General features: G+C 37.9%; 1 protein-coding gene across 11 annotated transcripts in view; it reads left to right on the forward strand.

Moving 5' to 3' along the window:
- Positions 1 to 17367, forward strand: part of PCNX1 (pecanex 1) — a 96907-nt gene that overhangs the window by 64451 nt on the left and 15089 nt on the right. For 10 of the 11 annotated variants that reach the window (XR_014228749.1, XR_014228750.1, XR_014228751.1 and 7 more), the window contains 14 exons: positions 201 to 351; positions 2269 to 2410; positions 3862 to 4039; positions 4451 to 4559; positions 5176 to 5305; positions 5923 to 5981; positions 6726 to 6941; positions 7359 to 7612; positions 8653 to 8883; positions 10310 to 10410; positions 11678 to 11828; positions 13627 to 13857; positions 14280 to 14554; positions 16718 to 16959. Coding sequence is in view for 7 of the 11 variants with exons in the window: in XM_082317561.1 (XP_082173687.1) it covers positions 201 to 351; positions 2269 to 2410; positions 3862 to 4039; positions 4451 to 4559; positions 5176 to 5305; positions 5923 to 5981; positions 6726 to 6941; positions 7359 to 7612; positions 8653 to 8883; positions 10310 to 10410; positions 11678 to 11828; positions 13627 to 13857; positions 14280 to 14554; positions 16718 to 16959 (2470 nt within the window). In the remaining 4 variants the exon portion in view is untranslated. Of the gene's footprint in view, positions 1 to 200; positions 352 to 2268; positions 2411 to 3861; positions 4040 to 4450; positions 4560 to 5175; positions 5306 to 5922; positions 5982 to 6725; positions 6942 to 7358; positions 7613 to 8652; positions 8884 to 10309; positions 10411 to 11677; positions 11829 to 13626; positions 13858 to 14279; positions 14555 to 15159; positions 15506 to 16717; positions 16960 to 17367 lie in introns of those variants that run through there. The other variant, XM_082317563.1, reaches the window with a different exon arrangement.

Consider the following 17367-nt stretch of genomic DNA (forward strand, 5'->3'; position numbering starts at 1 on the left):
ATTTGTTAGAAACAGGTGGTTTATTCTCTCAGGCATTTCTTGTTTGATCTTAAAGTTGGTAGTACAGCTTCTCATGAAGAAATACATTCCCAACTTACTATTACAGGAGCACCTGCCTAGATGCTGGAAAAGGTATTACATTATTAGTGTATGATTTTGTTTATAAAACAAACATTAATTTCTTCAATTCTTCTTTTTAGCCTATTTTAAGTTATGTTCTCTATGCATTGGTGGGTACGGTAGGCTTTGTGACCCATTATGTTCTGCCTCAACTCCGAAAGCAACTTCCTTGGCATTGCTTTTCTCACCCGCTGCTGAAAACCAAGGAGTACTATCAGTTTGAAGTCCGAAGTAAGTATCATTCATGACACTTTTTTGAACTTGCTGTATTTGCTGACCAACTTGTGTTACCTATTGATACGCTTAAATCTCTCTTCTTTACTATTCTCACCACTGGAGTAATGACATCTGACCTAGAAGCATCTTAGTTTCTCAGTTCCTCATGCTTTGATTCCATGACATTTTATGTATCTCTTAACTGATGATGATAATATATTACATGTGCTAACATTATCTCAGAGCAGTTCCATTAAAGCACAGTCCTCAAAATCTTAAGTTGCAAAGTTTGTGCTAATGATTGCCTTAATTTTTTAAAAAGGCAGAGTGTGTTTCACTAGGTACTTCTTCAAGATAGTAAGTTTTCAAATGTTTTAAAGGATTAGATATGGTTAATGCTGTTGGAGATTTCATCTTGGCATGGATTTGATTCTTAATGGTATTGTTGACATGTTGAACAACAAAGTAGTGCAAGTGGCCTGCTAATGGAAAAACACACTAAGGGACCAGTCTTGCTAGTTGATCTGCATAGACACGCACTTGCACCTTGTGTTAAAGTCTACGTTTCCATGAAATCTTTCCCTGGAGGCTGCAGAAAAGATGAAGTTAGGTATACTGCTGATCAGTTTTCCAGTATGGGTAAATGTAGTGGTAGATTGTGGGGTCTCCACTGTTGGAACATTTTTATTCTTAACGGCAGACTTAAGAAATTTCTATCAAAAATGGCTTATTTTGTTTTTTTCTCTTCAGTTAGTTTTCAAGGTAAGACAGTAATGAAAAGAAAGTAGCATTCTGCTGCTTTCAGGAGCAGAGAATTATCAGAATTGATTCACAGACTTCCTACCTTTGTAGCAGCTATGCAGTGTGATCTTTTCACTGATGTCTAAATTGTGGGCTTTTTTTCAGTGATTGGGTGTAAAGATGGATAAATGTGAATAGTGATTGTAATTTGATGCCAAACTCTGATTTGGAGGAAGAAGTGAAAAGTGCAATTGTATGCCTTAGATTTTTAATCTACGAAACTAGAGATGCTACAGTTGGTGCTCTTTTGCTGATACCCAACTTCAGTATTTCCATATGTAGTAGTGTTTTCAGGAAAGATGAAAGTCATATCCAGTAATGTTAAATGTAAGTTTGTAGCATCTCCCAGTTTGGTCCCTGTAACTTCAAGAGAATTCATGGCTTCTGTTGTAGCACAGGAACTTCAGTTTTTGCTGGGGCTCATCTAGGCATGCGCAGTCCTTCATAGCAATGAAGAAGGGTGGGCCTTTTTCTAGCCTCTTTCAAGTATACATTTAACCCTTTATGTATGCAGCAATGTTTAACATAACTTTTGACGTGGGCTCTTCCAGCCTATATTTGTACTGCCTTGTAAAATAAACTTTCTCATTATCTTCATTTGCATTAATTTGAAACATAGCAATACTGTTACATATTTTGCAATTACTGTAGAAATTTAAAAGAAGTTCTTAAGTCTTAGACATTTGTGTTGGCAAGTTATGTATGCTCCTCTGTATTTTAGAGTTGTAAACCAGAAATCTTCCGGTTCGAATATGGTTGGAAGACATCCTTTAGCATAAGATAAAATGTATAATGTCAAACAGCTTCATCAGTATCAATGTTGAAATTATTGAAAAGGTGGCAACCCAGTTTGTCTCCTGCCACGTGCAGTAAGCAAGTAGCTTGCAAACTGTTATATTGTAATACATTTTGTATAGATGTGTAACAGTGCAAAAACTCTTATTCCTTGTGCTGACAGTAGCTTAGAAGGAGCTTCTCTTTATTTTGGTTAGATAAAACTATGAAAGTCCAGTATGAGAATACAGTTAGTGTTTGACTCCCTAAATTACTTGGATCAAGAATCTTTATTCTGTTAGATGAGTTTCATTTGACAGTGCAATCTGATTTCTGCTTTTTAATATATCTTGATAGATGCTGCACATGTTATGTGGTTTGAGAAACTTCACATTTGGCTCCTTTTTGTAGAGAAGAATGTTATCTATCCACTGATAGTCCTCAATGAACTTAGTAGCAGCGCTAAGAATATTGCTAGTCCAAAGAAACTGGATACCGAGTAAGTAGAAAAGGCTAATCAAGTAATCTGAGTATGTCTACTGTGGTGGGAAATTAAATAGTGAGTTCTGGCCTCAATGGAAAGACAGTTAATGCTATTGCCTTAAAACTAAGGCAAGAAATAAATCAAGTTTTTCTTTATTTCAAAGCTCTTACAGAGCTAAGGCACCTTGCTGACTTAAACTGAATGGAGTATTACAGTGTTAAACTAGGAACCCACACAAAGATAAATCATTCAATTCATAGCATATACTATAAAGATTGCAGGTTGCAGAATTATCTAGGAGTGTGATATCAGAATTTCCTTGTTGATCTTCAGAGTCTATAATATAATTATCTGGACTACAAGTTCAAGATAGTGACAATACATTCTGGTATTTTGTCAGGTGTAAACTTAAGACTTGTGTAATGTTCCCTGAGTTGGTGTGCCAGCTTTCAGCCCCTCTACAGCTTTCTGCTCTCATCAAGGAATTCCCCAGGCCTTCCAGCCCCAAAGTATCCAGATGGAATTGCACACTGCCTCTTAAATTGAGCCTTAGTTATAATCCCTCGAGCAGTGTATCTGACTGTCTCAGCAAATGAGAGTTCAATTAATAGGCCCTGCATTTTTTGCCTCCAAGAACAGTGCCCAGGTGGCTTTTTTGGATTTGAAGTTCTATTAATTTAGAACAGAAGTGTTGTAGAGAAAATAAATCTTGAAACAAAATGGAAGGGGGGGGCAGGTGTGGGATTTCTTGGGTGTGGATTTGGTTTTTTAAGTTTAATGATCCCTGGATTCTAGTCAGTTCTTGCCTTGGGTTCATTACTCTTGTCCCTACAAGACCTTTGGGAGGGATATTGACATTACATTACTTGAATGTTATTTTTATAACCCTTTGATCTGTCAGTTACTCTGGAAAAGAATATCATTAAGTTTATCATTAAGTTGCAGTTCCCCCAATATAAGCTGGAGCAGTATAGTCATGCAGGAAATAATGATAATCCAGCGTTCATTAGCATCCTCTTGCTGATTAATCTAGAGCAATTCTAGCATTTTTGCGTGTTAATATTCATAACCAAAATTAAAGACCAGGTTTCTGTTCAGAGTACAAGGATATTTCACCTCTGGTGTGTGGAGTTTTTTGTTTGTTTTGTTTCTTTGTGTTTGTTTTTTTTTTTTTTTTTTAGTGAGACTCTTACAAGTAATGCTAATCCTTGAACATTGATTGGCTTGAGAATACAGATAGAAAGACTTGGATAGTAGCCTTTAAAAAAAAAAAATCTGAAGTTGTCTTAAAAAAACAAGAAATGAAACCACAACCACCCTCCCCCAAAACTCCAAAAGCAAACCCAAATCAAAAACTTGAGTTTGAAGAGATTGGCATTGCATGACAGGAACAATTTAGTGGTCTTTAAACCCCTTTCAGACAGCAGATAAGTAAGTAACTGTTTTTGTGTGAATTTCTTATACAGGTTGGGTGCTTTAATGATCACAATAGCTGGCTTGAAGTTACTGCGTTCATCATTCAGTAGCCCAACGTGCCAGTATGTCACTGTTATTTTCACAGTGCTCTTCTTTACTTTTGATTACAAAAGTTTTACTGAGACCATGCTGCTAGATCTCTTCTTCATGTCCATACTCTTCAGCAAGGTAACTTTAACTCTATTTCTCGTTTTTTCAGGTAATTCAAAAGGGAAAACAGGTAGTCCTAACCAATAGGTAATCTTCCAGGTTATCAGTCCTATTGGTACTGTAATCAATATGCTACAAGGTAGCTAAGACTTCTCCTTACCAAAGAACTTATGTTTGCTTGAGAAGGCATATGTAACTTTCTAAACATGTCATGAGTTTCTGTTAGTAGAACAATGAAGTGCATGTTATGTTACTTGCGTTGTTATTATGTCTGTTTTGTAAGTCTCAAGGCTTCTGGTAGATCAGTAAGAACTCTAGGGTGACCAGTAAATTCCTCAGGATATCTGTGTTCTGCAAAGCATGTTGATTCTCAGCCAAATCACTAAATTTTTCTTCTCTTTTTTACTTTTCTTCTTTTTTTTCCTGTAGCTTTGGGAACTCTTTTATAAATTGAGATTTGTATATACCTACATTGCTCCCTGGCAGATCACATGGGGATCTGCCTTCCATGCTTTTGCCCAGCCCTTTGCTGTGCCACGTATCCTTTGAAAATTCAGACTTTTTCCTGAAGTCGTGTATTTATAACTTCTGAATGTTGTGTTATAATGGATTATGTATTATGGGCTAAATCTACTGAATGAACAGGTTTGTTTAGTGAGTATTTATGAAAAACTGTGCACACTTTCTGCCTTGCTACAATGCTACAAATTACAGTAGCAGATAGAGTAGGAATAGAATTCTGACATGAGAGACATGGAGCAGGAGTTATTTCATTCTGAAAATGACACAGCTTTTCTTCTGACAGTCATTCACTTTCTCAAGAGTCACTAACTATGGTTTTAGTTCTTGAGTTTTGCATTTTAAGCTTCTGTAGACTGGTTTGAATGGAGTGTAGAGTTAGTATTGTCCGCAGAATTTTGCGAAAGAGAATGACCACCATGTCTAGTGCCAAATTTTCACCTATTTCTCTGTTTTTAAAAACAAAAATAATCCCCTTATTGCTGGAGGTATTGTAAAGATACTTTGCTGCATAAAAATTCTTAGAGATCTTGTTTTGCTCTTAATTGGTGTTGCTGTCTATTTCAGGTACTATTACAGAAGCTTGAAAAAAAGGTAGTTGTTGCTTGGCTTTCCTTAATTCTGTTATCCTACAGATTCTGCAATGTTGTTTGTCCAAGCAGCTGTGTCAGCTTTCTTCTCTACTCCACTGAATCCTTTTCTGGGAAGTGCAATATTCATCACTTCATATGCCAGGCCTGTCAAATTCTGGGAAAGAGACTACAAGTAGGTGAAATAAGACCTTTAAAGTTTGTGTCCTTTGTTTTTCATAATGTAACTATGGCTAAATGTGTTGGATAAACAGCATAGGGCAAAATGAGTGGATAGTTCTGGTATTTATGGAGAATTAATTTTTCATTTCACTGCTTTATTGCTTTTTTTTCCCTTCTAACACAAGAACAGTTTAAATACAATGTTCCAAATCTTATGTTAAAGAGTTAAGGTTGTAACTTCAGCCAATGACATAATACCTTTCTGAAAATTGTCCTTTCACTAAAGTCTACTGGAATGTTAGCTGTGCTGATTTAATTGTTTTTAAGTTTGTCACGATATCTGTCTAAGAAAATAGATACACTTATATCTAAAGCTGAAGAGTATCCTATGGCTACCTACTGTGAACAAACTTTATTAGGTATTGGATCATAATGCTATTGTAGGCAGAAAATACTTTTACACATGAGAAAAGCAGCAAATTTGCATATAAAATTATTTTAAAATAACTTTTTGAAACTATTTCAGTAGGAATATTTTTAACTATTTTTATTCTGTTAGTGGTTTCTTCCCTTAGATTTTCTTACACTAATAAATTTTGTGTTAAGTTTTCTTTCTTTTATTATTTTCAGCACAAAGCGTGTGGATCATTCAAATACAAGACTGGCTTCGCAGCTTGATCGAAATCCAGGTAGCTTTCCTAGTCTGATTTTGGTGGCTTTTTTCTTCTGGTGGCTTTGGGGGGGCGGGGGGGGGGGGGGGGAGGAATAGTGGTGTTTTTTTCAAATGTAAATGACTTTCATAGGACTTTTATAGGATTCATGATCAGTTTGCCCTCTGATCTTCTCCAATCCTGCCCCACCTTTGTGTTGTTCTGTCTACTGTTATCTTCTCCTCCATAATCTCTCTCTTGCTTTACTCTTTAGACTCTCCTGTAATTTTTTCTTGTTTCCCCCTTACCTTTAGGTGTGTCTGCTTTACTTTTTTATTTATAATTATAGTATGCAGTAAGCTGTTTTGCTTTTAATTCTTCTTAAGTAATTAAAAAAGGCCAAACATTATTTGAGGGTGTCTCAATGTCATGGTGATGAGACCAGTACAACAGTCACTACTGAGATACTTCTGTGCTCATTTGCTTTTGAACTTTATTATGTGGAATAGATTGATGAGAGATGCATGAGTGGAACTGAAGGAATAATTTGAAAAATGGAGGAGTGACTGAGAAGGGAAGAAATTTGGTGAAAAATACTAAACGTCACTTCTCATTCATTTGGAGTAGTTGTCCCTTAAAAAAAGGGAGGGTGGGGTGTGGAGAACAACCTTGAAGCAAAGTTGCTGTGAAGAAAAGTGTAGGATTCAATGTGAAGTGATAATTGACATTCAAGCTTGATGTTTTTCTGCAGATTCAGATAACCCAAATCCAATCTTCCTGCAGGTTCAGATGATAACAACCTGAATTCAATCTTCTATGAACATTTAACCCGTTCCCTTCAGCACAGCCTATGTGGAGACTTGTTGTTGGGTCGGTGGGGAAACTATAGTACTGGGGACTGCTTCATCCTAGCCTCTGACTACCTCAATGCACTAGTACACCTTATAGAGATAGGAAATGGCTTGGTCACCTTCCAGCTGAGGGGGCTTGAATTCAGAGGTGAGTGTGTTACACTTCCTTAACTGTCTGTACTAAAAAGTGGACTTCTGCTTTGGAAACTTTTATTTCCAGTTCCATCCTGTGAATTAATTGCTTTGAAAATGGGCTGCAGGACCTCTTTATGCCCCCTTTACTCGTGAGGAAAACTAGCTCACTCTAGCGGAGTTGATGCTAAATCTCTTTCCATTTTAGTGCAACATGGCTACCATAATTGATTCTTAGAGACACCTAACGAAAATGTCGTCCTAAAGTGATAAATTAAGCTATGCAAATCTTCTGTGCTCATTGGCAGATAGTTCACTTACAGAAGCGTAATTGGAGATTGGTTGGATTCTAAACACTTTTAAACACAAGTCAAAATGAAAGCAATCATGTAAAGTGTTCAACCCTTTCTTCTTTTGTCTATTTTCTCCTAAGGAACTTATTGCCAGCAACGAGAAGTAGAGGCCATTACTGAAGGTGTAGAGGAAGATGAAGGTTTTTGTTGCTGTGAACCAGGCCACCTTCCTCACATGCTTTCCTTTAATGCTGCCTTTGGGCAGCGTTGGCTGGCTTGGGAAGTGCTTGTGACAAAGTATGTTCTGGAGGGTTATAGCATCACTGACAACAGTGCAGCTTCCATGCTTCAAGTCTTTGATCTCCGGAAAATTCTCACCACTTACTATGTGAAGGTATGATTCAGATCAGTGCAACCCTTGGGGGGTGGTAGGCTAGATTACATCTGGGAGCTGCTTAACGTCTTGAACGTTTAATATACGTCTTTCATATGAGGATCATAAAATGTGATACAAATTATAGATGTATGAACACCTCCATCAAAGGAGGACAGAGTTTGCTGTACTGATGATTACTTGATACTCTGGTGCATGAGCAGAACAATGACCCTGTAGTCTGGAACAGAGAGAGGACACTTTTTAGCTGAAGCTGGAGTAGAAACTTGAAAGCTGTTACCCAAATGTGATAGATGTGTTGTAAACAAAATGTTAAATAAATAGTGTGTCTGTCTTGGAGAAAGCTGAGCTGCTTCAGTGTTTAAAAGCTGTCTGTCCAAACCTGGTTTTCTGGCTTGGTTGGCATTTTTTAGTTTGTTTATTTTTGTGTGGGTTTTTTTTTTATTGTTTTTGTTTTTTAAAGGAAAAAAAAAAAGGCCCTGCAGTTGTAAGAGGACTCTAGGCCTCAGATGTCTTCAGATAATCAGTTTACTAATTGAGATCTTTCATAAGCAACCCTCTGTCAGCAAGATGAAAAACTTCAGGTTGAAATATTTCCAAGATACTTACACACACGCACGTGCACACACACACAAGTTGTTGGTTCTCCTCCCCCGCCCAGGTTGTTAAACTGTCCTGTCTTTTGTTTAGCATTTGAATTCTTTAGAAATTCAATATCTAAGCCTCCATGTTAACTAGATATAAAATCCTATGTATTTGTTTTTCTGCAAAATTACAGTGAGTCCGGTCCCATCCTTCTTTCCTTTCCTTATTACTTCAGTGCATGCTTCAGAAATCTTGACAGTCTTTGAAAAATATGCCTGTATACAAACCTGTATTGTGTTCTCTTGTGCACAGTAGTTGCACCTGTGAGCTAAATAAATGCTACCGTGTGTCAGTTTTGTTCATTACCAGGAAAATAATGCGAATGAGTTGGAACAATTGAGATTGACTTTTTTTGTTGCAATACTGACTTGTATTTTTAACTACTACTGTTTCAGGGAATCATCTATTATGTCACAACATCCCCCAAGCTAGAGGAATGGCTAGCTAATGAGACAATGCAGGAAGGACTGCGGTTGTGCACAGACCGCAATTATGTTGATGTAGACCCAACATTTAACCCCAATATTGATGAGGATTATGACCACCGTCTAGCAGGGATCTCGAGAGAGAGTTTCTGTATGATATATTTGAACTGGATAGAATATTGCTGCTCTCGAAGAGAAAAGGTAAGTATGAACATGTGAGGAGACCCATTCACTATTCTAGGATGGTCTCATTTTTTTTCCCTGTTGGTTTGACTTACAGGCTGGTTTAATACTGATTTTTAAAATAAAGATTTAGAATTGAAATATTAATATGTCGTTTACTGGTTTTGGTCTTCTGCTCTTGAGATGTGAATTTAAATAAATTCTGTAAGTAGTCTATGATTTAACCTGTTCATTAATGAATTTTCATTTACCATCTCAAATGAATCAGTTGAATCTTAGTCAGGCATTTACCTACATACAAAAGGGTATGTTTATAGAATTGATGTTTTGTGCTTAGATGCCAGTGTTTACAAATCAGCCCTAACTTAAACAGAAAACCCCAAAACAAAACAAAAACACCCCAAAACCAAATACCCGTTGTCAGCTTATAAGACCAACTGCTGCTTTCTCAGTGGTCATACTATACCATTCCTTTGAACCAGTGGAATTACTGGCTTGTGAAAATGATCATCCCACATTCAACCCTTTTCCTCTCTCCAAATCCTTCCACCTTTTAAATAGAAATATTAGTATGTTTGTAGAGGAATGCCTTGACTTCTTACTGTTTGACTAGACCACATACAGTTGTTTGCTTTTTTTTTTTTTGTAAAGTAGTGTTGCCTTTGAGAATAAGCAGAAATTGATTGAGATTAAAGGGACAGGAATATAATGGGAATTTATGTGCATAATGAAGGATCTGTGACTTCAGAGTTCAGCTTTGCTTTGGAGGTAAAAGATTAATTAGAAGCCCGTTTTAGCAGATGTAAGATTTAAAGTGTTCTGCAGTCAAATGACAAACAACAGCCAAAGAAAATTGTTTCCCTCCAAGTCACGATCTTGTGAAATATTTTGTGTAGGTATTGAAAATCAGGTTTAATGACTTAAATGAATGATACTATTATCTAGGGCATAATATACCCTATACAGCTACTACTGGTTTTGAGCTGAGGGTGAGTTTCCCCCGAATAAAGCTGTAGTCCAGGGAAGTTTTCAGTTAACTCAAAATTATATACTCATAACCAGTAAGTGAGAATCCACTTTATTCAGTAAAAATATTTTTGTCTTAACTCCATAATTTTGCTAATCGACAGTTTGCATACAAGATACACAGTATCCACGAGGAATGTTGCATGCATCTGTTCAGCTTACAATTTGTCTTATTTCAAATACAGTATGTGTGTGTCTGCCTTTGCAAGTACTCTACATACTTGCAAAACTTTTAAAAAAGAATTCCTATTGAAGGTCTGAGCAAGAGTAACTGGTGTGGTAGGTACATATGTACACTTGAATTTGTGTACCTTTGTACGTGTTTGGGTCTTTTTGCTCCTTCTGGCAGAACATTTTTCCATGACAGTTTCTTTACTCCATTCACCTGACTACTCCTTTTTTCTTTTGTTACTACAAGCCACTGGATTCAAGTAAAGACTCACCCCTGGTGACACTGTGTTATGGACTGTGTGTTCTAGGGCGGAGAGCACTGGGAACAGCTTCACATCATATGTCTAGGTAATAAAATATTGTTGTTGTAAGCTTCCCTTTCTCAAAATTCCCCAGAGTTCCTAGGTTAGGTATTAGTACCTCTTCATAAAAGGAAAAGATATTTAATGTCATCTTTCCTTAACTGGACAGATATGCTATGTAACCTGTCTTCGTTATAACAGCCAGTGAAACATAACCAAAGAACAGCAAATGAGGGAGAACTTGAATTTAAGCATTTTGTTTTATTGACCTAATGCAAGGTGAGAATTCTGGTGTGGGTAAGCACCAGTGATAACTGATGAAAAAAACAAGAACTGGTTGAGTTCTAAAAGTAAGCTCCGTTTCCTGCTCCAAGTACCAAGTATGTGCCCTATATGCAAATAGGGGGAAGAAGAGGACAGCTTCTTAAAATGAAGAACACCCATGTCTCGATGGAAGTTAGATCAGACCGTTGTGATGTTTCACAGTTTAGCTGGCTCTGTGGCAAGCAGTTGTGTTGTACAAACCTCCTTCAGCTCAACTCTGTCATCATATGGCAACCTCTTTCTTGCAGACTGACAGCCTCAACTTACTTGCCAATGTAAAATCTAGTTGTATCTTTCAGGAAATCACAAGGTAATGGTTTCAAAAGAAAATAGAGAGGCATAATCAGATGTGGAAGCTGTTGGTCAGCTGGATGCTGACTGCAAAATCTGTTTTACTTCACTTTCATGGAAACTGTTGACTGATTCTTCTAAGTACCAGCCAATTGCCCCCGAAGGTCTTGTAGATATGCAGTTGCAAGAGTGATCAGAGCGTATTTGATTTTTCACTCTTAAGTTAGCTTAGTAAAAGGAAATTATGCCTTTAAGCATGAGAAAGTTGTCAAGATTTTTATTCTGTACTAAAGCATGCACAACTGAAACTACATATTCTCCTTAACTGGTCCATTGTGGTGTTACATTCCCTGAAAAGTTTTCTCTTTAAAAATCTTCAGAATAAAGTCAGGCATACCTCACAGTGTTCCTGTTTACTTTAGTCCGTGTAAATAGTCTGTTGCATGTATGGTTTATTCACTACCTGTTCAGCGCATGTAGACATTTGGTGTCCAGGCTTTGCTTACACGCACGTCCTTACTCATATGTTCTCTTCTCCCTGTCTTATCCTGTAAGTTATCTTTATAGAGAAGAATTGTGTGCCTTTCTGTACAGCTCAGTATTTTCTGCTCGTCAGTGATGATAATTGTGCATATGTTTGTATTTCTGTTAATATTTGGGCTGTTTTCTTAATATTTTTTTTTTTTCCCTCTCAACAGTAATCTGGAATCCTTCTTGTATGGCCTGCATGCCCTATTTAAGGGTGACTTCCGTATATCTTCAATTAGAGATGAATGGATCTTTGCTGACATGGAATTGCTGAGGAAAGTAGTGGTTCCTGGAATACGGATGTCACTTAAGCTACATCAGGTGAGAGATTACACAGGAAGATGCGTCCAGTTCTTTTTATTTCTGTGCATTCGTTCTTTTAAAAATAAGCGGCTGGGAGAGAGGAAAAAAAAGGAAGAGAATTAAAGGGCATGTGATAGAGATGGACAACTGAAAATGAGGAAGTATAATGTCTTGTCCTGTGTTTTATTATAGCTCATCTGGAAGGTGATTATAGAGGAAAAGCGAATGCAGTTTATGCGCAGAGCTTGAAAATTGCATCAAATGTAGATCCGAGAACATGTCAAGCCCTGTTTTCATATCCATCTAGACATAACTCCCTTATGAACAGCCTTTCTGATATTTTCCCTCCCTCTTCCCCTCCCCACATATATGTAGTTGGCTTAAAAGGTTATCATGCCATTTAAAGCTGTACAGCCCTCTCCAGCTGTCCAATGGGAGTTGTTGTTCTTGTTGTTTTTTCTTTTTTCTTTTTTTTTTTTTTTCTTTGAAGTGTTGTAATAACAGACACTTTGGCATTACTCATTGATCCCATCAGTAAGGTTTCAGGTGAGAATGAGAAGGTTGCTTTTCAATAAGCTGAAACTGGGGTCAGTCCTTATAGTGAAGTGAGGGTGAAGATGAACAATCTCAAATTCTGTCCAGTGTGTTTATTAACTAAGCTCGGCAAGTATAAGAAAGCATGTACTGAGTGATGAGCACTGTGTGAAGGGCGGAAAAGTTGGTACTGTAGAAGAACAGATTGCTTGAAAATCACAGTAAGTAGGCAAATCTTAGTTGCACTTTTTTAAATAGTAAATAAAGTAACAGTTTTTACCTTCATTGCAGAGTCTAGAAGTCCCCCAAAGCTCACAGTGATTGGATCAACTTCATGTAACACACACTCCCTGAATTCAGCACAGTGCATATAAGTGTTAGGAGTACATGTAGCAAAGTAGAATAATTACAAAATCATTGTTGAAACCAGCAGAAGTACCACTGCAACAGTTCTGAAGTGTTCTCAGTATATTTGGGTTACTGTGCAGAATGGGCTTGAATTAAGTGGATATGAATGAGAACATTCCTCAAGGAAAAGTGAGAAAAATACAAATATCTCTAACAATAGAAGAAGTTTTTTCTGAACGTTATTGTGTTAATCTATAACGGGTGATTTTATTCACTTGCAGTGCAATAGCATATCAAGGCTTCAGCCAGTGTTGAGAATTTAGCTATTAACCACTATCCTTTTTAACCAGAAAGTAACGTGACCTAATACTGAATTGAACGTGCGAATTTTGTGGTTTTATTTGACTGGCAGTAATGTAAGTTGTGTGATAGTATCTGATGCTGAAATAGTCTGTCATCAAGTATTAATGTGAACTTTTTAATAGAAAATACAGATAAACCTTGTTGGTTTTCTTCCTATTGCTATTTTCATATAATACAGTCTCAGTGAATAATCAGTGCTTTATTTAAGTGAGTTTTACAGTTGGAGGCTTGTGAATAAGCAAAAAAGCTGAAACGCTTCTGCAGGCACTATAAATAGATATAAATCTAGTGTAAAATTCAACTAGAAATTTACTTGAATCAATAACAGACAGGTCCTTCCAGTCATTTTGTTTCTAAGTTAAAGGGAGCAAACACAAGCAAACAGAACTAATCTGTTGGAAAAGAGGTCATCTTTAATGATGTTCTCTAGTAGGTATCTGATATGTTTGATGTCTAACGTTGTGCAATGCACCGAGCCTTTCAAGAATGAGGTGTAAAATGTTAGATTTTTATACATAGTTACATCTGAAACGTTAATCGTATCTTATTGAACATGTGTTCTTGGAAACAGGATCACTTCACTTCTCCAGATGAATATGATGATCCTTCTGTCCTTTATGAAGCCATAACAACCCATGAAGAAAATCTGGTTATAGCACATGAAGGGGACCCTGCTTGGCGGAGTGCAGTTCTTTCCAATTCTCCCTCCCTCCTTGCTCTGCGTCACGTGATGGACGATGGCACCAATGAATATAAAATCATTATGCTGAATAAGCGCTATCTCAGTTTCAGGGTCATTAAGGTAAGCTTTGTGCATGTTCTGCAATGTGACAGTGTGTTGTGTATTTTAATAACTATACCAAACTGCTACTTCAGCCCAAATCATTACTTTTTTGTTACTGATCTGCCGTTGCTAGGGCTGCTTCTTCTGGAAGTCTAGTGGAAGGCTAGTGGAAGTATTTCATCAGAAAATCAGTTGCTGACTTAAAATACCTTATTTCTCATCCTATTCTTAGTTTTGCTTTATTCTCACTGTTGCAGCCTGTGTCCTGTTCAGCCTTTTAAAAGCCTGTTCAGCCTTTTCAAGAAGTGAATATGAATGCTTGCAGTTCTGCGGTGCAATATTACATACACTCGTGAAGGCCTGGGCATTGCAAAGCAGTCTTCACACACTCTCATTGTTTCACTTTCTGACACAGCCTTTCTATTTGTCTTCTTTTGCAGGTGAATAAGGAGTGTGTGCGTGGCCTATGGGCAGGACAACAACAGGAGCTTGTCTTCCTGCGTAATCGTAATCCAGAAAGAGGAAGTATCCAAAATGCAAAACAAGCTCTGAGGAACATGATCAACTCCTCTTGTGACCAGCCAATTGGATACCCAATCTACGTCTCACCTTTGACTACTTCCTATTCGGATAGTCATGAACAGCTTAAGGAGATTCTCGGGGGAGCTATCAGCTTAGGAAACATCAGAAACTTCATAGTGTCTACATGGCACAGGTGAGTTGAGGAAATGAGTTCTCATTAGTATGTGTTCACATTCTCATATTCCATTAAGTAGTCTCATCCATGCCCAACACGGCATAATTTATAACATTCAGTCGCACAAAAATAAATAAGCCTTGACTTTTATTTCAGGCACATCTGTACCATACCGCAACTGCTTTGGTACAGCATTAATCTTCAAGGCATGTAAGTCATATGCCACAAACTATGTAAATGATGGCTCAGAAAAAACAGGACAGAAAGTCTAGATGCAAGAACTACAACTTCAGTTCTGATAATGAGAGACAATGCAACTTCTGTATTATTTTTTTCAGTACCATCACTTTTTGCGGTCTATAATATCATTCTTACGGAATCAGGACTATTTAGTAGGGTTCCTGTCTGGCAAACATTTAGCATGCAAGTGCCACTATTAATGTTGTTAGGGTATGCTTGTACATAGTAACTCAAGCTTTAAGCTGTTGTTCAGAATTTCATGAGTGCTTATAAATACACGGTATGTCAGAGCCAGAACAAGTAACTCAAGTGATAATATAATCCTCCCTCCACACGACCCCTCAGTAACCCAGTACAAACTCTTGCTGTGCTGTGTTTTATAGGCCATGAGAACCTTTACTGCACTTCTGGCCTCTTACGACTGTGGCTCCAAAAGCAACAGTGGCAGCTGTGTGTGGCATTCAGAAATGTGTGTCCCGGTTCTTACCAGTTTTGGGAGCAGGTGCCACGGTTGGAACAGTCCTGTAGCTGTTCTGATGGTCATATTTACACTTAGACATCTACAGCACATAAAACAGAACGTGCTGCTTCACCCCAGAATATGCCACACTTACTACAGTCTGTGGTGTTTGTCTTCTGTTGCCATCTGCTTGTCCAACATGTGGATAGAATAACAGATGAAAATATGAGACAGAACAGGATTTGGATCCAAGCTACGCATGCTTTGGAATTGGGGATCCCAGGGGCAAATAAAATTGGAAAGGAGTGCTCAGTGTATTTGAGTGCGACAGAAAGAAAAAATAATAAAAGTAGGAATTGAAGGGAGGGGGAATGTGCTGTGTTTTTATGTCCATCTGAAGTTTATTAATGCAAACAGTGTGGTGAAAAGCCTGTGTGTACACTGGAAAATGTTGGCTAGCCTACTGTCTGAATGTTCAAAATTCACATGAGAATTTGTGACTCAAATAATTGCAATATGTGCTTAAAACAACTGTGCATACATTAGTGAAGGTAACAAGAAACCAAATACATAAGAAAACCAAAACCAGAAACCAACATTCTTTTCCTGCTCATCTCAATAGACAAAGATTTTTGTAGTATAAGAATACACGACTGGTGTATTAAGGAGCGTAAATTTTACTAAACTGTTACAAAATAACCAGAATGTTCTACCAGCATTTTATATTTAGAATTTTATCGCTTTATTGTACTTCAGAGGTGGCTTGATTTTTCAAAAGCTATTTTATATGAGCATTTCTGAATCTGAATTCTCTCAGTGCCAGGAGGCACACAAGGCGCGAACATCGTTCTTCAACTTCGATCGGTCTGCGGCTGCGTGCTCTGGAGTCCCAAGGGCCACAGCGCAGTCTTCTGTTGTTTTTTTCCTCAAGACATGACCGATCCAGCTCCATCTCCTCCTCCTCACTTCATTACTGATTTTTCCATCTCTGAAAGTTGATGCTCGTCGTTTCTGCAACTTTCAATTTTTTTTCCGGGAGGAGGTAGTTGGCCTCCTGCCCAACCCCCATGACTTGGAGGGCCAGTGTTTTTTCTGTCAGGGTGGCCTTCCCTTAGGCTGCGTTGGTTCGCGGCACCTCCTTCAATTTTATCCGGTGCACCCTCCAGAGAGGGATCCCCTATCCACCACCCAGGGGACGCGCCTTCTAGCTGTGCAGCCCCAGCCGAAGGTATATGAGCATTTGACTTAGTATAAATAACTGTTACTTGAATAGCTGTCATGAAGAAAATTGCAATCTGTTAGAAAGCAGTATTCATACTTGCAAAGCATATTCTGAGAAAGTAAAGTCAAGTTTTATCTGATTTTAGGGAATGCTGTGGATTGTGTGGAGTAAAGCCTTTCGCTTGTCATCATAAGGCATTTCTTAGAATCCTGATGATTAGGAGGCCTGACTTAATGTGTCAATTGCATTATGTTTTCAGACTAAGGAAAGGTTGTGGAGCTGGCTGCAATAGCGGTGGAAATATTGAAGATTCAGATGCTGGAGGTGGAGCTTCTTGCACAAGTAACAATGCAACTATCAATGAGTCGCAGAGCAGCATGTCGCAAGGAGGAGGGAATGCAACTACAGGGCAGGGACCTGGAGCAGTACAGCACCCTCCTGTTGCAGCTCATCCCCCGGCTCTTCCTGCAGCTCATCCACCAACTCATCCCTCCACTCTGGGTAAAGTTAAAATAAAACAAAGCAACAATTTTATACAAGTACAATCCTATAGCCAGAACTGGCCTTTCAGCTCTTTCAATCAGGCCTAAGTTAAAAGAAAAAGCAAACAAAAGTGACTTGATTATGTAGTGTTAACACCTGCTGGATTCATCTCAAACTACAGTGCTGATCTATGCAATGCAAGGTTCCCAAACAGAGATTTGAGCGATAGGGGTTGTGCTGGCAAAATAGATTAAATAACTTTTTTATAACGCATCTCTACAGATTGGATCTTTTCTGTCATATTGTCCGCAAATGCTAAACTTGTCATTTTTTGTGAATGTCTTTATATTTCTTATTTATACAGTGGAATGGATTCTCTATTTCCATAGTATTTTAGCTGAATCCTATCCAAGAGTCCGTAGTGAT

This window comes from Platalea leucorodia (assembly GCF_965183815.1).
Source record: "Platalea leucorodia genome assembly, chromosome: 7".
NCBI classification, from domain to species: domain Eukaryota; kingdom Metazoa; phylum Chordata; class Aves; order Pelecaniformes; family Threskiornithidae; genus Platalea; species Platalea leucorodia.